This window comes from Bubalus kerabau, chromosome 22 (genome assembly GCF_029407905.1).
Source record: "Bubalus kerabau isolate K-KA32 ecotype Philippines breed swamp buffalo chromosome 22, PCC_UOA_SB_1v2, whole genome shotgun sequence".
In the NCBI taxonomy this organism is placed as follows: domain Eukaryota; kingdom Metazoa; phylum Chordata; class Mammalia; order Artiodactyla; family Bovidae; genus Bubalus; species Bubalus kerabau.
The window spans coordinates 21317074-21335224 of NC_073645.1; the positions used below are offsets into that span (position 1 = coordinate 21317074).

The window sequence follows — 18151 nt, forward strand, 5'->3', positions numbered from 1 at the left end:
ACCCCTTTTCCTTGTTAACAGCTTTCATTGTTAACAATTTTCATTAATCTTATTACTAAAGTATTAATGCTTATTGTTGGAAACTTGGAAAATAGAAGCAAAAAAAAAAAAATCATCGGTAACTGCCAATCAGATATAACCAAACATTTTGGTATAAATCCTTCCAGTCTTTTTAATATATATATGTAATTTTACATATATTTTTAGAAATAAAAGCTGGAGCACAGAGCACTTGCTGTTCTCTAACCTGCGTCTCACCATATCAAGGACCTTTCCCCATGCTACTTAGCCTCCTTCTGCCCTATCATAGAGTGACTGCCAGGGATGCACAGATGTGATGTAGCCTCTCTCCTGTGCACTGAGTTTATTTCTAGAAAACCAGTCTGAGCTAAACAGCTTTGTAGATAAATTTCTGCCACACACTTGTGATTATTTTCTTTGAATATTTTCTTAGACACCAAGGAGTTCCTTGATAGTTCAGTTGGTAAAGAATACGCCTACAATGCAGGAGACCCCAGTTCGATTCCTGGGTCCAGAAGATCCACTGGAGAAGGGATGGACTCCCCACTCCAGTATTCTTGGCCTTCCCTTGTGGCTCAGCTGGTAAAGAATCCTCCTGCAGTGCAGGAGACCTGGGTTCAATCCCTGGGTTGGGAATATCCCCTGGAGAAGGGAAAGGGTACCCACTGTATTAGTGGGTATTTAGTATTCTGGCCTAAAGAGTTCCATGGACTGTATAGTCCACAGGGTCGCAAAGAGTCGGACACGGCTGAGCCCACTTTCACTTTAGAAACCAGATCACTGAGCCAAAGGGATGCACACTTTTAAGTTCTTTTGGTAACATAGCAAATGCCCTCCAGAAAGTTTGTATCAATTTGTACCACATATAAAAGTGTTCATACCCTTTCCACTGCCCAGTATTTTTAATATTAGGAAAATTAAATTTAAAATATTAATCATCAGTTTGCTTGTATGTTTAGAGTAAAAGCTTTCTTTTATGTTTTGTCTGTATCTTGTCTAAAATAGTAAGCATTGGTGTTTAGGGATCCAGACATTTTTGTCATGTCTCTTACACGTGCTTCTCTTGGACCTCGCGAACTTTTCCTGGGTACTTTGTTGCTGTGTTTGATTCACTGCAAAGGGAGCCAGCCCCTGGCCCAGAGGCGCTGTGACTGCCCCCTGCTGGTGAAGAGGTGCAGTGCCGACTGAGAAGGCCGGGCTCCCGCTGCCCTTTCAACCCTCCCCCTTCCTACCATTGAGCCCTATTCTAATATTTTCTAGTATTTTCAGTCTAAAAGGACCAGCGTGCAGGGTGAGGAACTTGTAAGGCTTTGTGTCTTGGGTGATGCAGATGCTGTTAATATCTGGGGAGGCTCACGGGCATCGTGTCCATACTGGGATGAGAAGTGTGTCTCTGACAGCACAGACAGGAAAGCATGCTGTCCTCTGCATGGAGGGGAGGGGACTCTGAGGGCCAGGTACGCAAGCAAAGCCTCCTCCAGGCACGTGGGCCTCCTCAGGTGACAACTTTGAAAGGTGACACCATGGGGCCGTGTTTATATTAGAGTGAGCTGAATGCATACACAGTTACACTTCAGATATCCTGAGGTCACAACTTCAGTTGTCAGGAACAAAATCAAAACCTGACCGTGTAAGTAAGGGTGGCGGTGGGGTAGAGGATCTGAGCAGGAACAACAGATGTCCCAGACAAAGCCTAGTCTCTGTCTTCTTTAGGAAACCTCTGTCTTAGAACCAGATGCTCTCAATTTTGACAGTGCTGACGAAGCTTTCTCAACCCTCAGCAGATTAGGAGTGGCCCATTAGCTGGGCCTGACCTCTACCCAGAAGGAGCAGCAGTTAGATAGAGACCAGGAAGAAGTGACATCTGGCAAAGAGGAAGGAGACAGGAAAGCTATAGAAATGCGCTCAAGAAGTTAAAAGGTCCTGACATCTGGGTCCTTGGGTGGAGGGTCAGAAGTGACATATGCGGGAGGTCCCAAGGGTGTCACTGCATAAAGCCTGTGAATCTGGAGGGATCAAAGCTCTTGTTAGGGAGACACCAGTGCTAAAGGACCAAAGAGAAAAGGACTCAGAAATCATGAAGCAGGGGGATTTGATTGATCCAGGCAGAAACACCTCCTGGCCAAAACTCCACAACAAAACACATAAACAGTTCTGTCATCCTCTGTTTCTTTCTGCCTCCTTTCTGGCGTTCGCACTTAAGCCTTTGATGCACCTGGGCTTTGATTTTTGCGGCTAGTGTGAGGTAGGGATCCTGTTTAATGTTTTTCTATATGGAGAACCTGTAGTTCCAACACTGTCTATCAATAGCCCATTGTAAAGAAAAATGTCCAGTGTTTCTCCTCTACTGCTCTCACAGAATACTTCTGATGATAGTTATGTGGGTGTTTTTCCCATGCCCTGTTCATGTTTTTAAGGCTCTCATTTCTTAAACTTGGTGTTTCATCCCTTGTGTCTGATAAGTCCCGTATCTGAAGTCTTTGTGCATCTGATTCTCTTGCCTGTTGTTTTTGCTGGCTCGGGCTCACAGTGCCTTGTTTCTTTGTGTGTTGTGATTAAAAAAAAAAAACCATGACCTTATTATTTATTTTTCTTGGAACTTCATCTCGGGAATTCTTTGAGGCTTGGTTTGAAGTTGTTTTCCTACAAAGAGGATTTGCATTTCCTTGTGCTAACCCAGGAACACTTCAGATTAAATGTCTGGCTTTGGAGTTTTCTGTCTGTGCGGGTAGTGGCACACCCACAGGAGGGTCGTGTGTGGATTCAGTATGAACCTGTGGTGGGGCCCACACGCTGTCGTCAATTGCTGTGTGACTGCAGGCCAAGTCATTCAGTCTCTCTGCCTGGCCCACTATCTGTGAAATAGCAATAATAATACCTACCACCTAAAGCCATTGGAAGGGTGAAACCGGATGATGTAAGTAAAGTGCTTCCACGAGATTTCTTTCACACAGTTAGACAGTGAATGTCTTCCTCTTCCCTTGAGGAACCCCTCTTCTGCTCCAGCCCAGGGGTCCTGCTCCAGCCCAGGGGTCCTGCCCCAGCTTTACTTCCCCATCTTTCCTAGGATCTGAGTTGTAACAGGAGCCGAGTGCTTTCGACCTCACCCGTGAGATGACTGAGCTTCCTAAAGCCTTTGAGAGATGCTTCTGCCCTCAAGTCTTGACCTAGGTCCGGAGTTGTCTTGGGGGTCACCTGGGGCTGGGTAACAAGAATCGTGACATTTCACAGAATTGTTTTCTTCTTCCAGTGCTGCAGGGGTTTTTTGGTTGTTTGGTTACCATTCAAAAAACTTCTTTGTAACTTTATGGTGGAATATTAGTAACAAGACAGTATAAATGTTTATTATTTTTAGTCATGGGAATATACATGGACAATAATATAAGTGTGAAATAAACAGCAGGTTGTGTATTGGCACAAAAACAGTTAAATCCTTTTCTATCACAGGATTATTTTTAACATAAATTGTTTTTTGTTTTTAAAACTCTATTTAGAACTCCAGCTCTATTGAGAAAAGTGAGGAAAGGGAGCTGAAAGGAAATGCGTCTAAGTGTCAGCAGTGGTTACTTCTTTTTTTAACAAATCATATTTATTTATTTTTGGCTGTGCTGGGTCTTCGTTGCTGCGTGGGCTTTCTGCAGTTGTGGCGGGCAGGGGGAGTAGTCTAGCTGTGGGGGTCAGGCTTCTCTGCGGTGGCGTCCCCGCTGCAGAGCACGGGCTCTAAGGTGCTTGGGCTTCAGTCGTTGCAGCTCCTACCCTCTAGAGCATAGGCTCATTAGTTGTAGCCTGTTGGCTTGGTTGCTCCATGGCATGTGGGCTCTTCTTGGATCAGGAATTGAACCCACGTCCCCTGCATTGGCAGGCAGGTTCTTTACCAGTGAGCCGCCAGGGAAGCCCCAGCAACGGTCACTTCCAAATGGTGGAATTCTTGAGTAAGTTTTCTCCAGTGGCAGCACGGTATAGACAGCAGTCAGAGAGTGACCTTCTGATTCAGAAAACCTGGCGTTAAATTGGTACCTGTAGGGCTTTAGACCAATGACAAGCTCTCTGGGTCTTAGTTCCCCCATCTACTGGGTCATTTTGCGTCTAAAACGCCTAGCCTGTGATCTGGCACAAGCTGGGTCCAAAAATGGTCGCAGTTGTTTTTTTGTTTTTTGACACAACTACATTTTTTACAGATTTTTAAAATACTGAACACTTGCAATTTTATAATCAAAGAAAGAGAATAAAATTAAGACTTAAACAGAAGCAATAAAGGCAGAATATGCTATGCTGACAAAAGGGGTTTTATCCTCAGGTGGGGTTTGTGCAGTTTCCAGACTCTTCCCTGAGTCCAGGAAGGGGCCCAGAGACCTAGATGCTCAGGGACCACAGCAGTGAGGACTGGGGAGGCTGGGCTGGGAGAGGGCGGACTACAGTCCTGGCTTTCCACATGCAGAGCTTCTCCCTTCTGTCCTGCCCAGGACGCAATGAGCCCCTGAAGAAGGAGCGGCTGAAGTGGAAGAGCGACTACCCAATGACTGATGGGCAGCTGCGGAGCAAGAGGGATGAGTTCTGGGACACGGCGCCCGCCTTCGAGGGCCGCAAGGAGATCTGGGATGCCCTCAAGGCTGCCGCCTACGCGGCCGAGGCCAATGACCACGAGCTGGCTCAGGCCATCCTGGATGGAGCCAGCATCACCTTGCCCCATGGTCAGTGGGCAGGGCAGGGGCTGTCTCCACCAGAGCAAGGGGGCTGTTGGGGAAGAGAGCCAGTGGCCAGCCCCATGTCAGGCGCTTGCATGCAGGCTGTGGGTGGCAAGTGTGGCTACTCATTTGTTCATTCAGGCAACCGTTATGAGCATAGACCAGGAGCGGGACACCAAGAAAATGAGAACACAGTCCCTGCTTGCCTGAGGAGGGTGTGGAAAGACACAACACATCTCAGGGCAGTGTGATGAGAGCGAGTTAAAGATTACTTGGGGCCCCTTGGGATCCTAGCACACCTCAGGTACCAACCTTCTGTTGAGTATTATTATATGATGGGCACCAAGCTAGAAGCTTCTATTGCATCATTTCATTTAAGTTCATAACAGCCCCTGAGGCTGTGCAAAGCAGAGAATAACAGTGGGAACTCTATAGAGTCAGAAACTGGGTTTTAACCGTGTCTCTTTCCTAACTATGTGACCTTGAGCTTCTCAAATTTAAAGCCCAAGTGACTTAACAGTTATAAAGTGGGGATACCTCCCTCATAGGATGGGTGTTAGGATTCAACAAGGTACAGATAACATCATTTAGTCCAGTCTCAGCATGTAGTAGGTGCTTAAGATACAGGAAATACATTACTACATGCAATACATTGTACCAGTAAGAAGATTGAAGCCCCCGCTAGGTATGAGTCATGAAGAGCAGGGCCTTCATGCTACTTCAATCAGCCTTATAACTCCAGCACGTAGCACATATGCTCAGGAAGGGGTTGCTGAATGAACAAATGAAAAGTAATTTGCTAAGGTTGAATGAGCCAGACGTGGTGGAGCCAGAATGTCAGCCCAGGTCTTCCTGACTCTACCTCGGGCCCCCGCCAGCTGTACAAGGAAGACGTGACCGTAGGGTGGGTTTGAGGACTGTGGGGTGACCATGCAGGTATATTTGTCTGCTCAGTCTGCTACAGCAAAACACTGCAGACTCGGTGGCTCACTAAGCCACAGAACTTTAGTCTGAGAAGCCCAAGATCAAAGTGGCAGCTGATTTGGGTTTTGGTGAGAACTGTCTTCCTGGCTTGTAAATGCCACCTGCTCACTAAGTCCTCATTGTGGGAGAAGAGAGAGAGAGCTTTCTGGTATCTCTTCTCATAAGGGCACTAATCCCCCTGGATCAAGGCTCCACCTAAATGACCTCACTTAACCATAATTGCTCTCATATAGGCTCCAACATCCAAGTACAGTGGTGCTGAGGGTTAGGGCTTCAGTGTATGAATATGATGGAGGGGACACAAGTTAATCCATATCAGTGGGTCCCCAAGCCAACTCTGACCGCCCTGCCTTTCCCACAGGCACCCTCTGTGAATGCTACGATGAGCTGGGCAATCGCTACCAACTCCCCATCTACTGCCTGTCACCACCCGTGAACCTGCTTCTGGAGCACACAGAAGAGGAGAGCCTGGAGCCCCCTGAGCCCACCCCCAGCGTGCGCCGAGAGTTCCCGCTGAAGGTGCGCCTCTCCACGGGCAAGGACGTGAGGCTCAGTGCCAGCCTGCCCGACACGGTGGGGCAGCTCAAGAGGCAGCTGCACACCCAGGAGGGCATCGAGCCATCCTGGCAACGATGGTTCTTCTCCGGAAAGCTGCTCACAGACCGCACGCGGCTCCAGGAAACCAAGATCCAGAAAGATTTTGTCATCCAGGTCATCATCAACCAGCCCCCGCCGCCCCAGGACTGAGGAGCCCATGGACCCCTGGGCAGAGAGGCCAGGGGGCGCTCTGCAGGGCCGAGAGGCCCCCCCACCCTGCTGCTGCCTTTGAGAGCTGTCCTTTCCTTCAGGGGCACCTCTTGTGTATGGCTGCTGGGCAAGCCCTGAGAGGACCCTGCTTCCCGGGGACACCGCGGGCCACCAGTGCGCGGCACCCAGGAACCAGTGTGCTGCCACACACCGGCCTTGCCAACTTGGTCAGAGAAAAGGCAACCAGGGCCCTCCACCCGGTCTCTGTCTCCCGAGGCAGGTTCAAGCCACGAGGGCCAGCCCAGAGGCCCCTGGAGCCCGGATCTGCCCTCTGGCGCTGATGGCTGTGCCCACTCCGGTTTTCTGCTCAGGGTCTGAAGCAGCTGCTGTCTCCCTGCCCTGACTCTGCTCTGGGCACAGGGCCAGTGCCCTGGAGGGGAGGGGACCACGCGTGAGCCCCCAGGGGCCAGGAGCCTGAGGCTGGCCTCTGCCTCTCCCAGCCCCCAGCACAATTGGCAGAGAGGGGGCAGTGGCTGGGCAGTGGTGGCTGGGGGTCTGCACAGGGCCATCTCCTGGCTGTGACCCTGGCGGTGGGGGGTCTGCAGCCTGGTCGTGGCCCCACAGCAGGTCCCTGTGTATAGACATATCTGCATATTTATCAATAAAGCCTTTTGCTCCTTCCTTCTTGCTTGCCTGGCTTTGACTCTGGGTTCTCCTGCGGCTCTGTGGAGCCTGGAGCCAGGTCAGGGGGGTGGAGCAGGTGGGTGTGCAGCCTGCCCAGCAGCTCCGGGCACGGCAGAGAGTATGGTGAAGCAAGGCACAAACTGCTGGTGTTCAGGCCTGCATTCTCATGGGTCCTCAGGAAAACCCACTTAACCTCTGAGCCCGCTTTGATTATCTTTCAAATGGAGGTGGTGCCCCCTCCCTCCGTTGCTGGCAGGATTCAATGGGATAATGGACGTGAACTCACTTTGAAAGCCAGGGTGGCACCACAGGCAGCATTAGTTAACCTGCTGCTCTGCTCCTGCAGCTCAAGGGTGCTGGCTTCCCTCTGCAGTCCCTGAGCCAGGCCCTTGGGACTGGGGGATGTGCAGTGTCCTGGAGATAGTACCCTCGGTGACATTACAGTGAAATCTCTGACGCATTCCGATGATGAGCCTGTGTTGGCTTGCCACCAAGAGAAGCAGAGGGCAGAAGAAGCCGGGTCTTGTGCTTCCTTAAGGGAGAGCATGCAGGTAAGCAGAGAGGGGCATCTTAGATAAGGTTGTTTGGCTTAGGGCAAGCCACGTGAGTGTCACGGAAGCACAGGGCTGTGGCGTCTGGTTCACTGGCAGGTTAAACCTGGGTTGTGGTGACCCAGGACTTGCTCCCACAGATCCAGGTGTGGAACTCAGCGAAGCAGGTCTGCCCTTTCTCCAGTTGGGAGTAGTTTTTTCCTCAGTGAGCATGACCACCGGTCAGGGCAGCCTGACAGGGAAACCAGGGAGGGAAGGATGATCAGCCGGAGCTGGTGTCCTTGTCACCCGGGCTTAGCCCTGCATTCTGGCCCTTTTGGTGGCTTCTTTTGAAGCAAGACTCTGTATAAGTCCCCCAGAGGTCCCCTGAGACAGACAGACGGGTGAGGTTTGTCAGGGACTCATGGGTTTCCCAGGTGGCGCAGTGGTGAAGAATCCGCCTACCAATGCAGGAGACACAAAAGTTTAGGGTTCGATCCCTGTGTCGGGAAGATACCTTGGAGGATATGGCAACCCACTGCAGTATTCTTGCTGCGAAAATTTCATGGACAAAGGAACCTGGCAGGCTACAGTCCATGGGGTCGGAAAGAGTTGGACACAACTGAGCACAAGCATTAACATGGACTTGTGGCCAAATGCAGCGATGCTTCACTAGGGGGCACTGTGGGACGCCAAGACGCAAAGATCTGCGAGAGCTACAGGCAGAGGGAGGCACCTGCCCTTCTCCCCACCCCCCATCCAGCACTGCAGCCCAGGGGAAACAGTGTCTGTGCCTCCCCAGAGCCAGCGAGCTTGTTCTCAGGACAGCCTGGGAATGTAGGCCTATCTTGGGTTTCCACATTTGGCTTTTGGGACCCCACACTGGCACTGGCTGGGCAGGATTTCGAGGCATCCAGCAGGTGGCACTGCCATCAGAGCTAAGAGCAGCCAGCGGGTCCTTGGAGCAGCCTGGGTGCCTTGGCTGAGGCCCAGCTGGGCCTGAGCACTCAGGACAGGCGCCTGGCAGGCTCCTTCCTGCAATCCCCACTCTCAAGGCACTGGGCCCTCTGACTTAATAGGCCAGGGGTTAGGGGTTGCAACTGTCCCATCCTTCCCCCTGCGCCCTGGGGCTGCCCGGGGTGAAGGTGACAGGTGGGGGAGGCAGGTGGAGAATTGGGCCAGTGAGCTCATGGCAAAAGCACCTAGCGGGGCGGGGGTGGGGGCCCTGGCATATAAAGCCCCCGGGGCCTGCTGAGGCGGGTCGCAACAGCACAATGGCAGACTCTGAGGAGGTGCAGCGGGCCACGGCACTTATTGAGGAGCGGCTGGCACAGGAGGAGGAGAATGAGGTAGGGCTGGGGTGGGGGCCCAAGGGGGTTCTGGGGACACCCAGCTCTGCTGTCAAGGGAAGGCAGAACCCGGCTGCCGTACATGGTAGGAAGGTGTCCTCAAGGGCCCAGTTGGTGCTATTCCAGGGTGCTCCTGAGAGGGCGTTGTTGGTAGTGGGAAATGAAGGCTTTAGCCCCCAGATCTTGAGAGACAAGTGGCGAGCCAAGCTGGGTTCCCTGAGACCCTGTCTGCTCACTTGGGCTTTGAGAAAACAGGCTAAGCTACACAGAACAGGACAGCCAGGATGCGGCCTGGGAGTGCAGGGCCCCGAGATCCCCCAGCTGCTGGGTGGGAGGCTGGGACAAAAGAAACTCCAGTGTCTGGTCCCTGAAGAAAGATAAAGACTGGGAGCAGAGTGAGGAAGGGATGCTGGCAAGGGAGACATGGGTTTTCTAGGACCATCAGCCACACCAGGGGAGGCCTCTGAGCACGGGGCTCTGAACAGTTGCATTTTCTGTGGAATAAAGAAGCAAGGGAGGAAGGTATGGGCTGGTCCCACTGTTCATTTGATGGAAAAGAATACTTGACCTGGAGTTTCTCTGCCAAATCCCTGATGCTGGGAGGAATGAGGGGCTCAGTAAGGTCAGCCTCTGCCTCTCCCTTACCAACCCTGTGTTCATTTTAGCTGACATTTGTCAGGTGCACAGTCGACTCAGAAACAAGGCAGAGTGGAGAGAGGGTGAAATAGAGGTGTAACTCAGGATGAAGGAGCACAGAACGGGGGTGATCACATTGACCATAGACCCTCTTGAGGACTTCTCTGTGCACAGGAGGGCACTGCGTCAGGCCTTCAGGGATGGCGAGTGGTGATCAGCATGGGGAGGGTATTCCAGGCTAAGGAAATGGCAGGTGCTAATTTCCAGGTGTGGAAATGTGACTGTCAGGAGTGAGTCTGGCAGTAGGGACTGAGGCTGGGAAGGTAGGCAGGGCACAAACCAACGGGCAAGGGCCACATGAAAGATACTCTGTGGCAGTGGGAAGCCACTGCATGTTGTTGAGTGAGGCACAGTGGTGCCGTCTGACCTGTTTTCGGAAGGCATCTCTGACAGCCTTGAGAAGAACTTGGAGGGGGAGAGACTAGCCCTACCAGGAATGGGAGGGAGGAGATAAATTCGTTTAGAGGTTGTGTGTGTGTGCACTCAGCTGCTCACTCATGTCTGACTCTTTGAGACCCCATGGACTGTTGCCCACCAGGCTTCTCTGTCCATGGAATTTCCCAGGCAGGAATACTGGAGTGGGTTGCCATTTCCTCCTCCAGGGGATCTTCCCAAGCCAGGAATTGAACCTGGGTCTCCAGCGTCTCCTATAGACTTCATTCATAAAAGAAAAAGGTGAATGGGATTGAGGAAGAGGGGAGGGTCAGGACTCCGGTGGAAGAAGACATGAGGCCTAGGGAAGGGAGGGCAGGTTTGTCTCGGAAGAGCTTGGACTGAGCCCACTGAGTCCCAGTCGGGGCATCCCTGGATCTCCAGGAATGCCATTTCTCACTCCCCCAAGGGCATGAGCACCAGGGCCAGGCAGGTGAGTCATGCTGCTGGACCATTTCTGGAATGCTGCCACTGGACACAGAGATCTTCAGCAAGAGGACAGGGAGCAGTCCTCATCCATTCATTCATCCAGTAAATATAGAGGCAAGGCTGTCAGGACTCTGCGTGCCCACAGAGCCAGCCTTGCCGCCAGTGCTTCCTTCGTGCCAGGCACTGTGCTACAAGTGGACAGGCATTCTCTCATTTCATCTATGCGACCATCTATGAAGTAAGGAGGATTTTGTTGTGTTGCGTTTCATCAACGAAAACCCAATTCAGGAAACATTTCTTGAGCACCTGCTGCATGGCAGTCCACAGAGACAAATCCGAAGTGAGGGGCTATGGAGTCTGAGTAAGGCACGGGTAAGCAGTAGAGACCCAGTTGTTCCCAGCAGGCCCCAGCCCAGCAGCATTCTTAGAGGAGAGCCTCATATCCAGCCTGCACCCCTTTCTTGGGGTGGGTGGGGAAGGAGGACCTCGGAGACCAGCCCAGGGACTGGGGCTCTTTGATGGGGACTTTACTGGGCTAGGTCATCACTGAAGACTTGGAGGTGTGCAGAGCTGATAAGCTTGCCTGCCATCATCCATGAACTCATTCATTCATTTACTCTCCAAAAACTTGCTGAGCACCTACTATGTGCTAGCCTCTGTCACAGGTGCTGGGGTTGCCAAGATGATTAAGACCAACCCATCCTCCAGATGCTTCAGGGGCTGGCCAAGATCCCACATGCTGTAGTAGCTGAAGCCCTAGGTGTCCCCTGGTAAAGATGCAGTGTTTCAAACAAGGCCAGCCCTTGGGCGACCTCAAACCATGTATACGTCATATGGAAGGGAGGTGCCAGTGGACCATGGAACATCTGAAAAAAAGCCCTGGAAAATCAGCCCTCAAATGACCCTTGAAGAGTATAACCCTTGGAGTGCAAAAGGCAGCTGAGAACTCTGGAAGAGGGAGTCATTCCTCCCCAGCTGCCACCTGGACTCAGCACCCTCCAGCCTGAGTGAATATCCTGGCAAGGTGGGGACTTCAGAGATAGCAGGGGGGCGGGGGGCGCACTTCATAAAGAGTGTTTTCCTTTAGAAGAGAGGAGGAGGTGACAAGGAAGTAGTCCAGGCAAGTAGGAGCTACAAATGGGGAGGAGACCTTGACAGAGTTTCCACCCTGTATTATTACAATGAGAAGGTTAATACTTTGGGGGCTTCCCTGGTGGCTCAGATGGTAAAGAATCCACCTGCTATGCAGGAGACTGGGGTTCGATCCCTGGGTCAGGAATATTCCCTGGAGAAGGGAATGGCAATCCACTTCAGTATTCTTGCCTGGAGAATCCCATGGACAAAGGAGCCTGGCAGGCTACAGTCCATGGGGTCCCAAAGAGTCAGACATGACTGAGCAACTAACACACACCTAAGGTTAATACTTAGAGTTCACTTTAAGCTAAGAGCTGGAGAGCTTTAGGTCCTACCCCTCAGATATCCTGAGAGCAACAGTTTCCATGCCCTAGGATTTCACAGATCAGTAAAACCTGAGGGAAATAAGTGGGTAACTGACAGAGTTCCCAAAGTTTTACATTGTCAAATAAGCCCATTAAGAAATACTCATCATTTATCACAATTGTTTTATCAAAGTGAATTTTAAATGTCCCTAAACCTAACCCCCCAAAAGACCTCAGTGCTTATAAATATTGAATATATTTAATTTCATTAAAACTCATTCTGCTGGCCCTTAATCCTATTTTGCTGGAGACCCAGGGCTGTCAATAGGCAGGTGTTTGAACTGGAGTTGGGGTTGAGGCTGAGTTGGGGAACCCAGCTCTGAGGTGGGGAGCGCAGCTCTAACCTGGGCCTCTCCTGGACCATACAGGAGTGGAGCAGGTAAAGGGCTGTGAGGTCACACAGGAGAAAGACTTTTGGGGGTGTCCTTGAATTAGTTGAGGGGGAGGCTGTCAGGTCCCCTAGGCACAGCAGGCAGATCCCAGAACCTGTCCTCTCCCTGGTTCCCCAGAAACTCCGAGGAACCACCCATCAGAAGTTGCCCATGGAGATGCTGGTGTTGGAGGATGAGAAGCACCATAGGCCTGAGAGTCCATCCTTACAAAAGGTTAAGGTAAGTGCTAGGAGAAGCCAGTATCCGCTCTCAGCAGAGAGGCCAGGCAGTTACAGTCTTGCTCCTCCTAGTATAGTCCATGAACCTGCAGCTCAGCACCGCTGGGAGGTGTGAGTGATGCAGCCTCCTGGCCCCACCCCACACTTGTGAAGGGGAATATGCCACCCCCAAATATATCACTTTGGTATACTGATTATTTTAAAAAGTCATTTGAGAAAAAGCCAGTGTAAGAAGAATACACTGACCCTCCTTTGCTCCCCAGAAAGCAGGAGATAAATCTCCCATGTGAAGTTACCCTCCCTCTATCAGGAAAGCAGAGAGCTTCCTTATCACCAAATATCAGGAATTCAGGGCTGAGAAGGCTGTATAAACAAAACTTGTTGTTTCTTCACTAATTAGCTCCTCCAAATCCAAACTCCTTTGTCTTTTCAGTACTTCACAAATTTATTGTTTCCTTGCCTAAAAGGTATAAAAGCTGCCTGCTTCAGTCACTTCTTCGAGTCTCATATTTTTATGGACTACTATACACATGAAATTAAATTTGTTTCTCCTATTAATCAGTCTTACATCAATTTAATTATTCGACCAGACAAAGAATTTGGAAGTGAAAAAGGGGAGGGGTGGTGGTGATAAAGTTTTCCTCTGCACACCTGCTGAGTCAGAATCTGCAGGTGTCTAAGATCCCAGGGGACCCATTTTGGAAGTGGCAGTGATGAGGCAGCCACACAACAGGGCGTGTGGTAATGGGAGGCCGGGAGGCTGTGTGTGCTGACAGGAGAGATCTCCATTGCTGGTCAGAGAAAAGCGGTTTCCAGACCACAACATGGAGGATGGAAAGGGCATCAAGTGAGCTGTGATAGAAGTTACCTCTGCGAGAGAAGGGCTTTCATGTTTCTGTATTATTTTTATGACCACAGAGAGGGATGGAGGGAGGGAGAGAGGCGGAGAATTGCACGGGAAGATGAGAATCAGGAGCTGGTTCTGGAGGCCTGGGCTAAGAACTGCCCTTGAGATTTCCTCATCAACACCCCCAACCTATGTGGAGCCTTGAAACTGGGCAACTCCCAGCCAGCCCCCTCAGGCCTGCCTGGTCCCTCGATCTGAGGCATCTGTGTCAGATTCACTGGCTTCACCTAGTCCTGGGCGGCAGAGTTAGACCTGGATTCTTTCTTCCTTGAGAGGAGCTCCCTGTCCTCCACCTCCGGCTCAGCTCAGAGGTCCCCAAGCCCTACACTCCGTGTCCCAGTGTGGGGTTAATGGGCTATCCCCACGCAGAGCCAAGAGCGCGTGCGGAAGACATCTCTAGACCTGCGGAGGGAGATCATCGACGTGGGCGGCATCCAGAACCTCATCCAGCTGCGGAAAAAACGCAAGCAGAAGAAACTGGAAGCCCTGGCCGCCTCCCAGGAGCCGGCTCCAGAGCCAGAGGAGATCGTAAGTGTTCTAGGGAGGACACTTGTGTGGGCAAGGGGAGCCGGGGGAGGGGAGGATGGCGCGGATCACCTCGGGGCGGCCCCACCATGACTGCATTCACGCCCTCCAGACGGGCCCTGTGGACGAGGAGACATTCCTAAAAGCTGCGGTGGAGGGGAAGATGAAGGTCATCGAGAAGTTCCTGGCGGATGGGGGTTCCCCTGACACCTGCGATCAGGTGATGTTCTTTCCGGGCCCTGCACCTGTGCCAGCCTCCTCTTAGAGCTGCGCCTTATGAATTGAGAACAGGCATCGGTGTCCTTTGAGAGGGGGCCCCTCAGAAGATTTGGGATGCCCCCTTCCTTTCCCCACACAGGTCTCTAAGGAGACGCTTTCCAGCTTGAACCACCTTCAGAGTAATACATACCTGGATATTTAGGGGGAAAAGAGGAAGGAATCAAATACAGAGTTGAAGACCAGGAGAACTGGGCTGGAATCCCACCTGCACCATGCCCTGGTTCAGCTTGTGTGCTTGGGGGGGCAGTGAGAAGGTCCCCAGTGCATAGGAGCCCTCCAAGGCTGGTCCCACAGAGCATGAAGGAGCTGGCAGAATGTGGACCATATGGGGACCCAGCACAGGGGTCAGAATCAGGCAGGGATAAGCCCTGGTCTCAACCTGGGTGGATGATGAGGACAGGCTGGGGCCCTGACTGTTTCTCTGGGGACAGTTTCGCCGGACTGCCCTGCACCGAGCTTCCCTGGAGGGCCACATGGAGATCCTTGAGAAGCTTCTGGAGAGTGGGGCCACTGTGGATTTCCAGGACCGGGTGAGCAAGAGGCAGGTGTTGGGTGAGGGGCAGGAGGTAGGTCCCGCACTAATGGACTCCCTGTCCCTACAGACCTCCCACCTGGGACACAAATAAACTGCCTCGGGGCCAGGCCCCACCGCTAGTGTGTTGTGTGAACTTGTGTGGGCACCACCTCCTCCCCAAGCCTTGTCTGTAAATCTGGCCTGGACTAATGGACCCCCCGAGGGTTCTCCGGCTCTACTCCACCCACTACCCAGCCACTGGAGTGTCACTGTCCTTCCCTGGACCCTTCCCCTGGATATCTCCCTGCCCTCTTGGCTAGGGTCCTTTCCCCAAGGGCACGCTCTTCCCTGAAGCTCTGCAGTGAGGCTCCATCTTTCCTTCCTAGCTGGACTGCACAGCCATGCACTGGGCCTGTCGTGGGGGCCACTTGGAGGTGGTGAGACTCCTGCAGAGCCGAGGAGCAGACACCAATGTGAGGGATAAGGTGAGGCAATAATGCTCACAGATGTTGGGATGGCAGAGTGGAGGGGAGGGAAGCAGAGGGCAGAAAAGCAGAAAGCAGGTGGCTAGTGAGCTAGTTTGGTTTCTGGGGTGCCTCAGAGCCCGGGGTTAGGTCTTGCCATCAGCAGCAAATGCTTGGAGACCACCATCTGGGAATGGAAGCAGGAAGAGCAGAGGAAATCCACTATCTTGGTGACTTTAGGACCATCCAAAAGATGCAGGATTTGTTCACCCATGAAATCATTCATCATCCTTCTATTTATCTATCCATCCATCCATCCATCCAGTGATTTATTCATCTGTTCACTTTTTTATCCATCCACCATTTTGAACTCACTCAATCCTTTCTATGTAACCTTGAACAGGTGATGGCCTCTGAGCCTCTGTTGCTCATCTATGAAACGTCTTTGTAGAGTTCTTATATGTATTGGATGGGGAAATGTATGTCAAGTAATTATTTATTTAACATAAGACTGATGTTTTGTAAGCTTTTGCTGTGTGTGTCACATAGTCATCTCTTGATACGTGGCATCTATTATAATTATTTTTAAAAGGGCAGAGAAGTGAGCAGTTGTTCACATCTGAGTGAGAGGGGAATCATAGAAGGCATCCCAGAGGAGGTGGCAGGTAATGCCTTAGAGTTAGATCATCAGATAGGATGATGGGAAATTACAGAGTTCCCTCCCCCTCCTTGGGAGAAGGCTGGAGTTGACAGCCCCTCCACCCTCAGAGGCACCAGAGCCCAGGTCCCTTCAGCCAGCATTTTCTGCTTCCTCCCACCCAGCTGCTGAGCACCCCCCTGCATGTGGCAGTCCGGACGGGGCAGGTGGAGATCATGGAACATTTTCTATCCCTGGGCCTGGACATCAATGCCAAAGACAGAGTGAGTGTCTGGGTTCCCTCCTGCCCAGCCCTGCCGCAGGGGGCTCCCTGTGCCCCCTGAGGGCTCCCAAATGCTCCCATGGACCATGCTGAGTGTCACACTGGTTCTAGGAAGGGGACAGCGCCCTGCATGATGCTGTGAGGCTCAATCGCTACAGAATCATCAAACTGCTGCTCCTGCATGGGGCTGACATGATGAGCAAGAACCTGGTAAGTTCCCTCCTTCCCTGATTCAGTAAACAGGGTTCACTGGTTTCCGAGGCCCTGTCCCGGGCACTCGGAGGAAAGACAGAACTGAGCAAGACTTGGCCGGCCTGCTCTCGGGACACTGTCACAGTGGAGGCTTCTCCGGGCCCCTGGGGATTGGGGGCCCACCAGCTTCCCAACTCTCTATGCTTTTCTACATCCAGAAAATCTAAGTGCAGAAAACAGCCAGGAGGGTAAGAGGACTTCCCAAAGGCCCCCTAATAGAACACAGGGGGTCCTAAAGTCCAGGCTCAGGGAAGCCAGAGTTGTGGAGAAACAGAGCTGAAAGGAAGCTAAGCACTTGGTACACTCATTCCTAGCACCCTGCATTGGCTCCTTTGGTCCCCTAGTTTCTTTAGGATCCTATGTCCCCTTGTCCAAGCTCTTCTCTGGGGCCTAGAGCAATCACAAAAGGGAGGAGAATTGAGTAAGGGGGCATCATGACTCAAGAAAGGCTGGCAGGAGGGGGCACAGTGCAACATAGGGGTGGGAGATTAAGAGGTACCAACTATTATGTATAAAATAAGCTACAAGGATATATTTACAACACAGGGAATATAACCAATATTTTATAATAACTATAAGTGGGGTATAACCTTTAAAATTGTGAATCACGATATTGTACACCTGTAACTTATATAATATTTTACATCAACTATACTTCAATTTTTTAAAAAAAGAAGCTAGCTGTATGAAAAAAAAGAGGGAGGTTGAGGGGATAGTGGGAAAATCAGGAAGAGGAGGGGAAGGTGTAAATGAGGACTTAACCTGGGCATTGCTCACATCTTGAAATGAAAATTTTCTGTTGTGGAGGGAGTCCTGTGCATTATAGGATGTTTGAGCAGCATCCCTGGCCTCTACTCAAGATGCCAGAAGTACCCCCGACCCCCAGGTTGCCATAACTAAAGATGCCTCCAGACATTGCCAGTTGTTCCCAGCTGGTTGAGGCACCTTTCTGGGACAGACTTCTCAACAATGACCAGATCTCCTCTTGGTTCCCCCAGGCAGGAAAGACCCCCACAGACCTGGTGCAGCTGTGGCAAGCCGACACCCGGCACGCTCTGGAGAACCCTGAGCCGGGGTCAGAGCAGAATGGACTGGAGGGGTCCACCGAGAGTGGGCGGGAGACCCCCCAGCCTGTGGCAGCCGAGTAAATGCCTGTCCCGGCCTACCAGGCACCTGGCCTGTCCCCTGCATACAGCCCGAGGGTCATAAGAATGGCCCTCAGAGCTGAGGACACCATTCCTCTGCATACACCCCAGGAACACCCACAAGCTACTGCAATAAAAAAAAAAAAAGTCATTTTTGCTATGTGTGATATTTGTTCTATTTGTGCCTGAAATACTTAGGAATGAAGGAAGACTGGGAGCAAGGATGGGCGCAGGCGAGAGGGGAACTTGGAGCCTTTCCGCCCTCCTACCCGAGGCCTCTCCTTGCCTCTTCCCTCTCACCACACTTCCTAAGACCCAGCATGGATCAGCTGCGCAATGAGCTCTTCCTGGGGCCCCCTCATGGTGACAGCTTTCCAGTGGGGCTGTGTATGCCCAGCGCAGGCCTGTCATGTGGCAGGCTCGGCAGGAGGAGCTTGGCAGGGGTGTGGGGCAGTCAAGGGGTGGCAGATCCCGGGCAG

The 18151-nt window shown here is 51.8% G+C and overlaps 2 protein-coding genes across 3 annotated transcripts in view; both read left to right on the forward strand.

The window, feature by feature from the left end:
• UBTD1 (ubiquitin domain containing 1) overlaps nt 1-7118 on the forward strand; it is a 51172-nt gene extending 44054 nt beyond the window's left edge. The window contains exons 1-3 of one of the 2 annotated variants that reach the window (XM_055560026.1): nt 3150-3192; nt 4485-4712; nt 6052-7118. In XM_055560026.1, coding sequence (XP_055416001.1) covers nt 3165-3192; nt 4485-4712; nt 6052-6437 — 642 coding nt within the window. In that variant the 5' untranslated portion in view covers nt 3150-3164 and the 3' untranslated portion in view covers nt 6438-7118. Of the gene's footprint in view, nt 1-3149; nt 3193-4484; nt 4713-6051 lie in introns of those variants that run through there. The other variant, XM_055560025.1, reaches the window with a different exon arrangement.
• Nucleotides 7119-8849: 1731 nt separating this feature from the next.
• ANKRD2 (ankyrin repeat domain 2) lies at nt 8850-17843 on the forward strand. Its single transcript, XM_055560556.1, has 9 exons — nt 8850-9000; nt 12566-12667; nt 13943-14101; nt 14211-14318; nt 14809-14907; nt 15278-15376; nt 16178-16276; nt 16387-16485; nt 17526-17843. The coding sequence occupies exons 1-9, from the start codon at nt 8926-8928 to the stop codon at nt 17673-17675; spliced, it is 990 nt and encodes a 329-aa protein (XP_055416531.1). The 5' UTR covers nt 8850-8925; the 3' UTR covers nt 17676-17843.
• The last annotated feature ends 308 nt before the right edge of the window (nt 17844-18151 follow it).

Coding starts and splice junctions, on each gene's coding strand:
- ANKRD2 (XM_055560556.1), top strand. CDS start 8,926: ATGGCAGACTCTGAGGAGGTGCAGCGGGCCACGGCACTTATTGAGGAG. Junction 9,001..12,565: donor CACAGGAGGAGGAGAATGAG/GTAGGGCTGGGG, acceptor CTGGTTCCCCAG/AAACTCCGAGGAACCACCCA. Junction 15,377..16,177: donor ACACCAATGTGAGGGATAAG/GTGAGGCAATAA, acceptor CCTCCCACCCAG/CTGCTGAGCACCCCCCTGCA.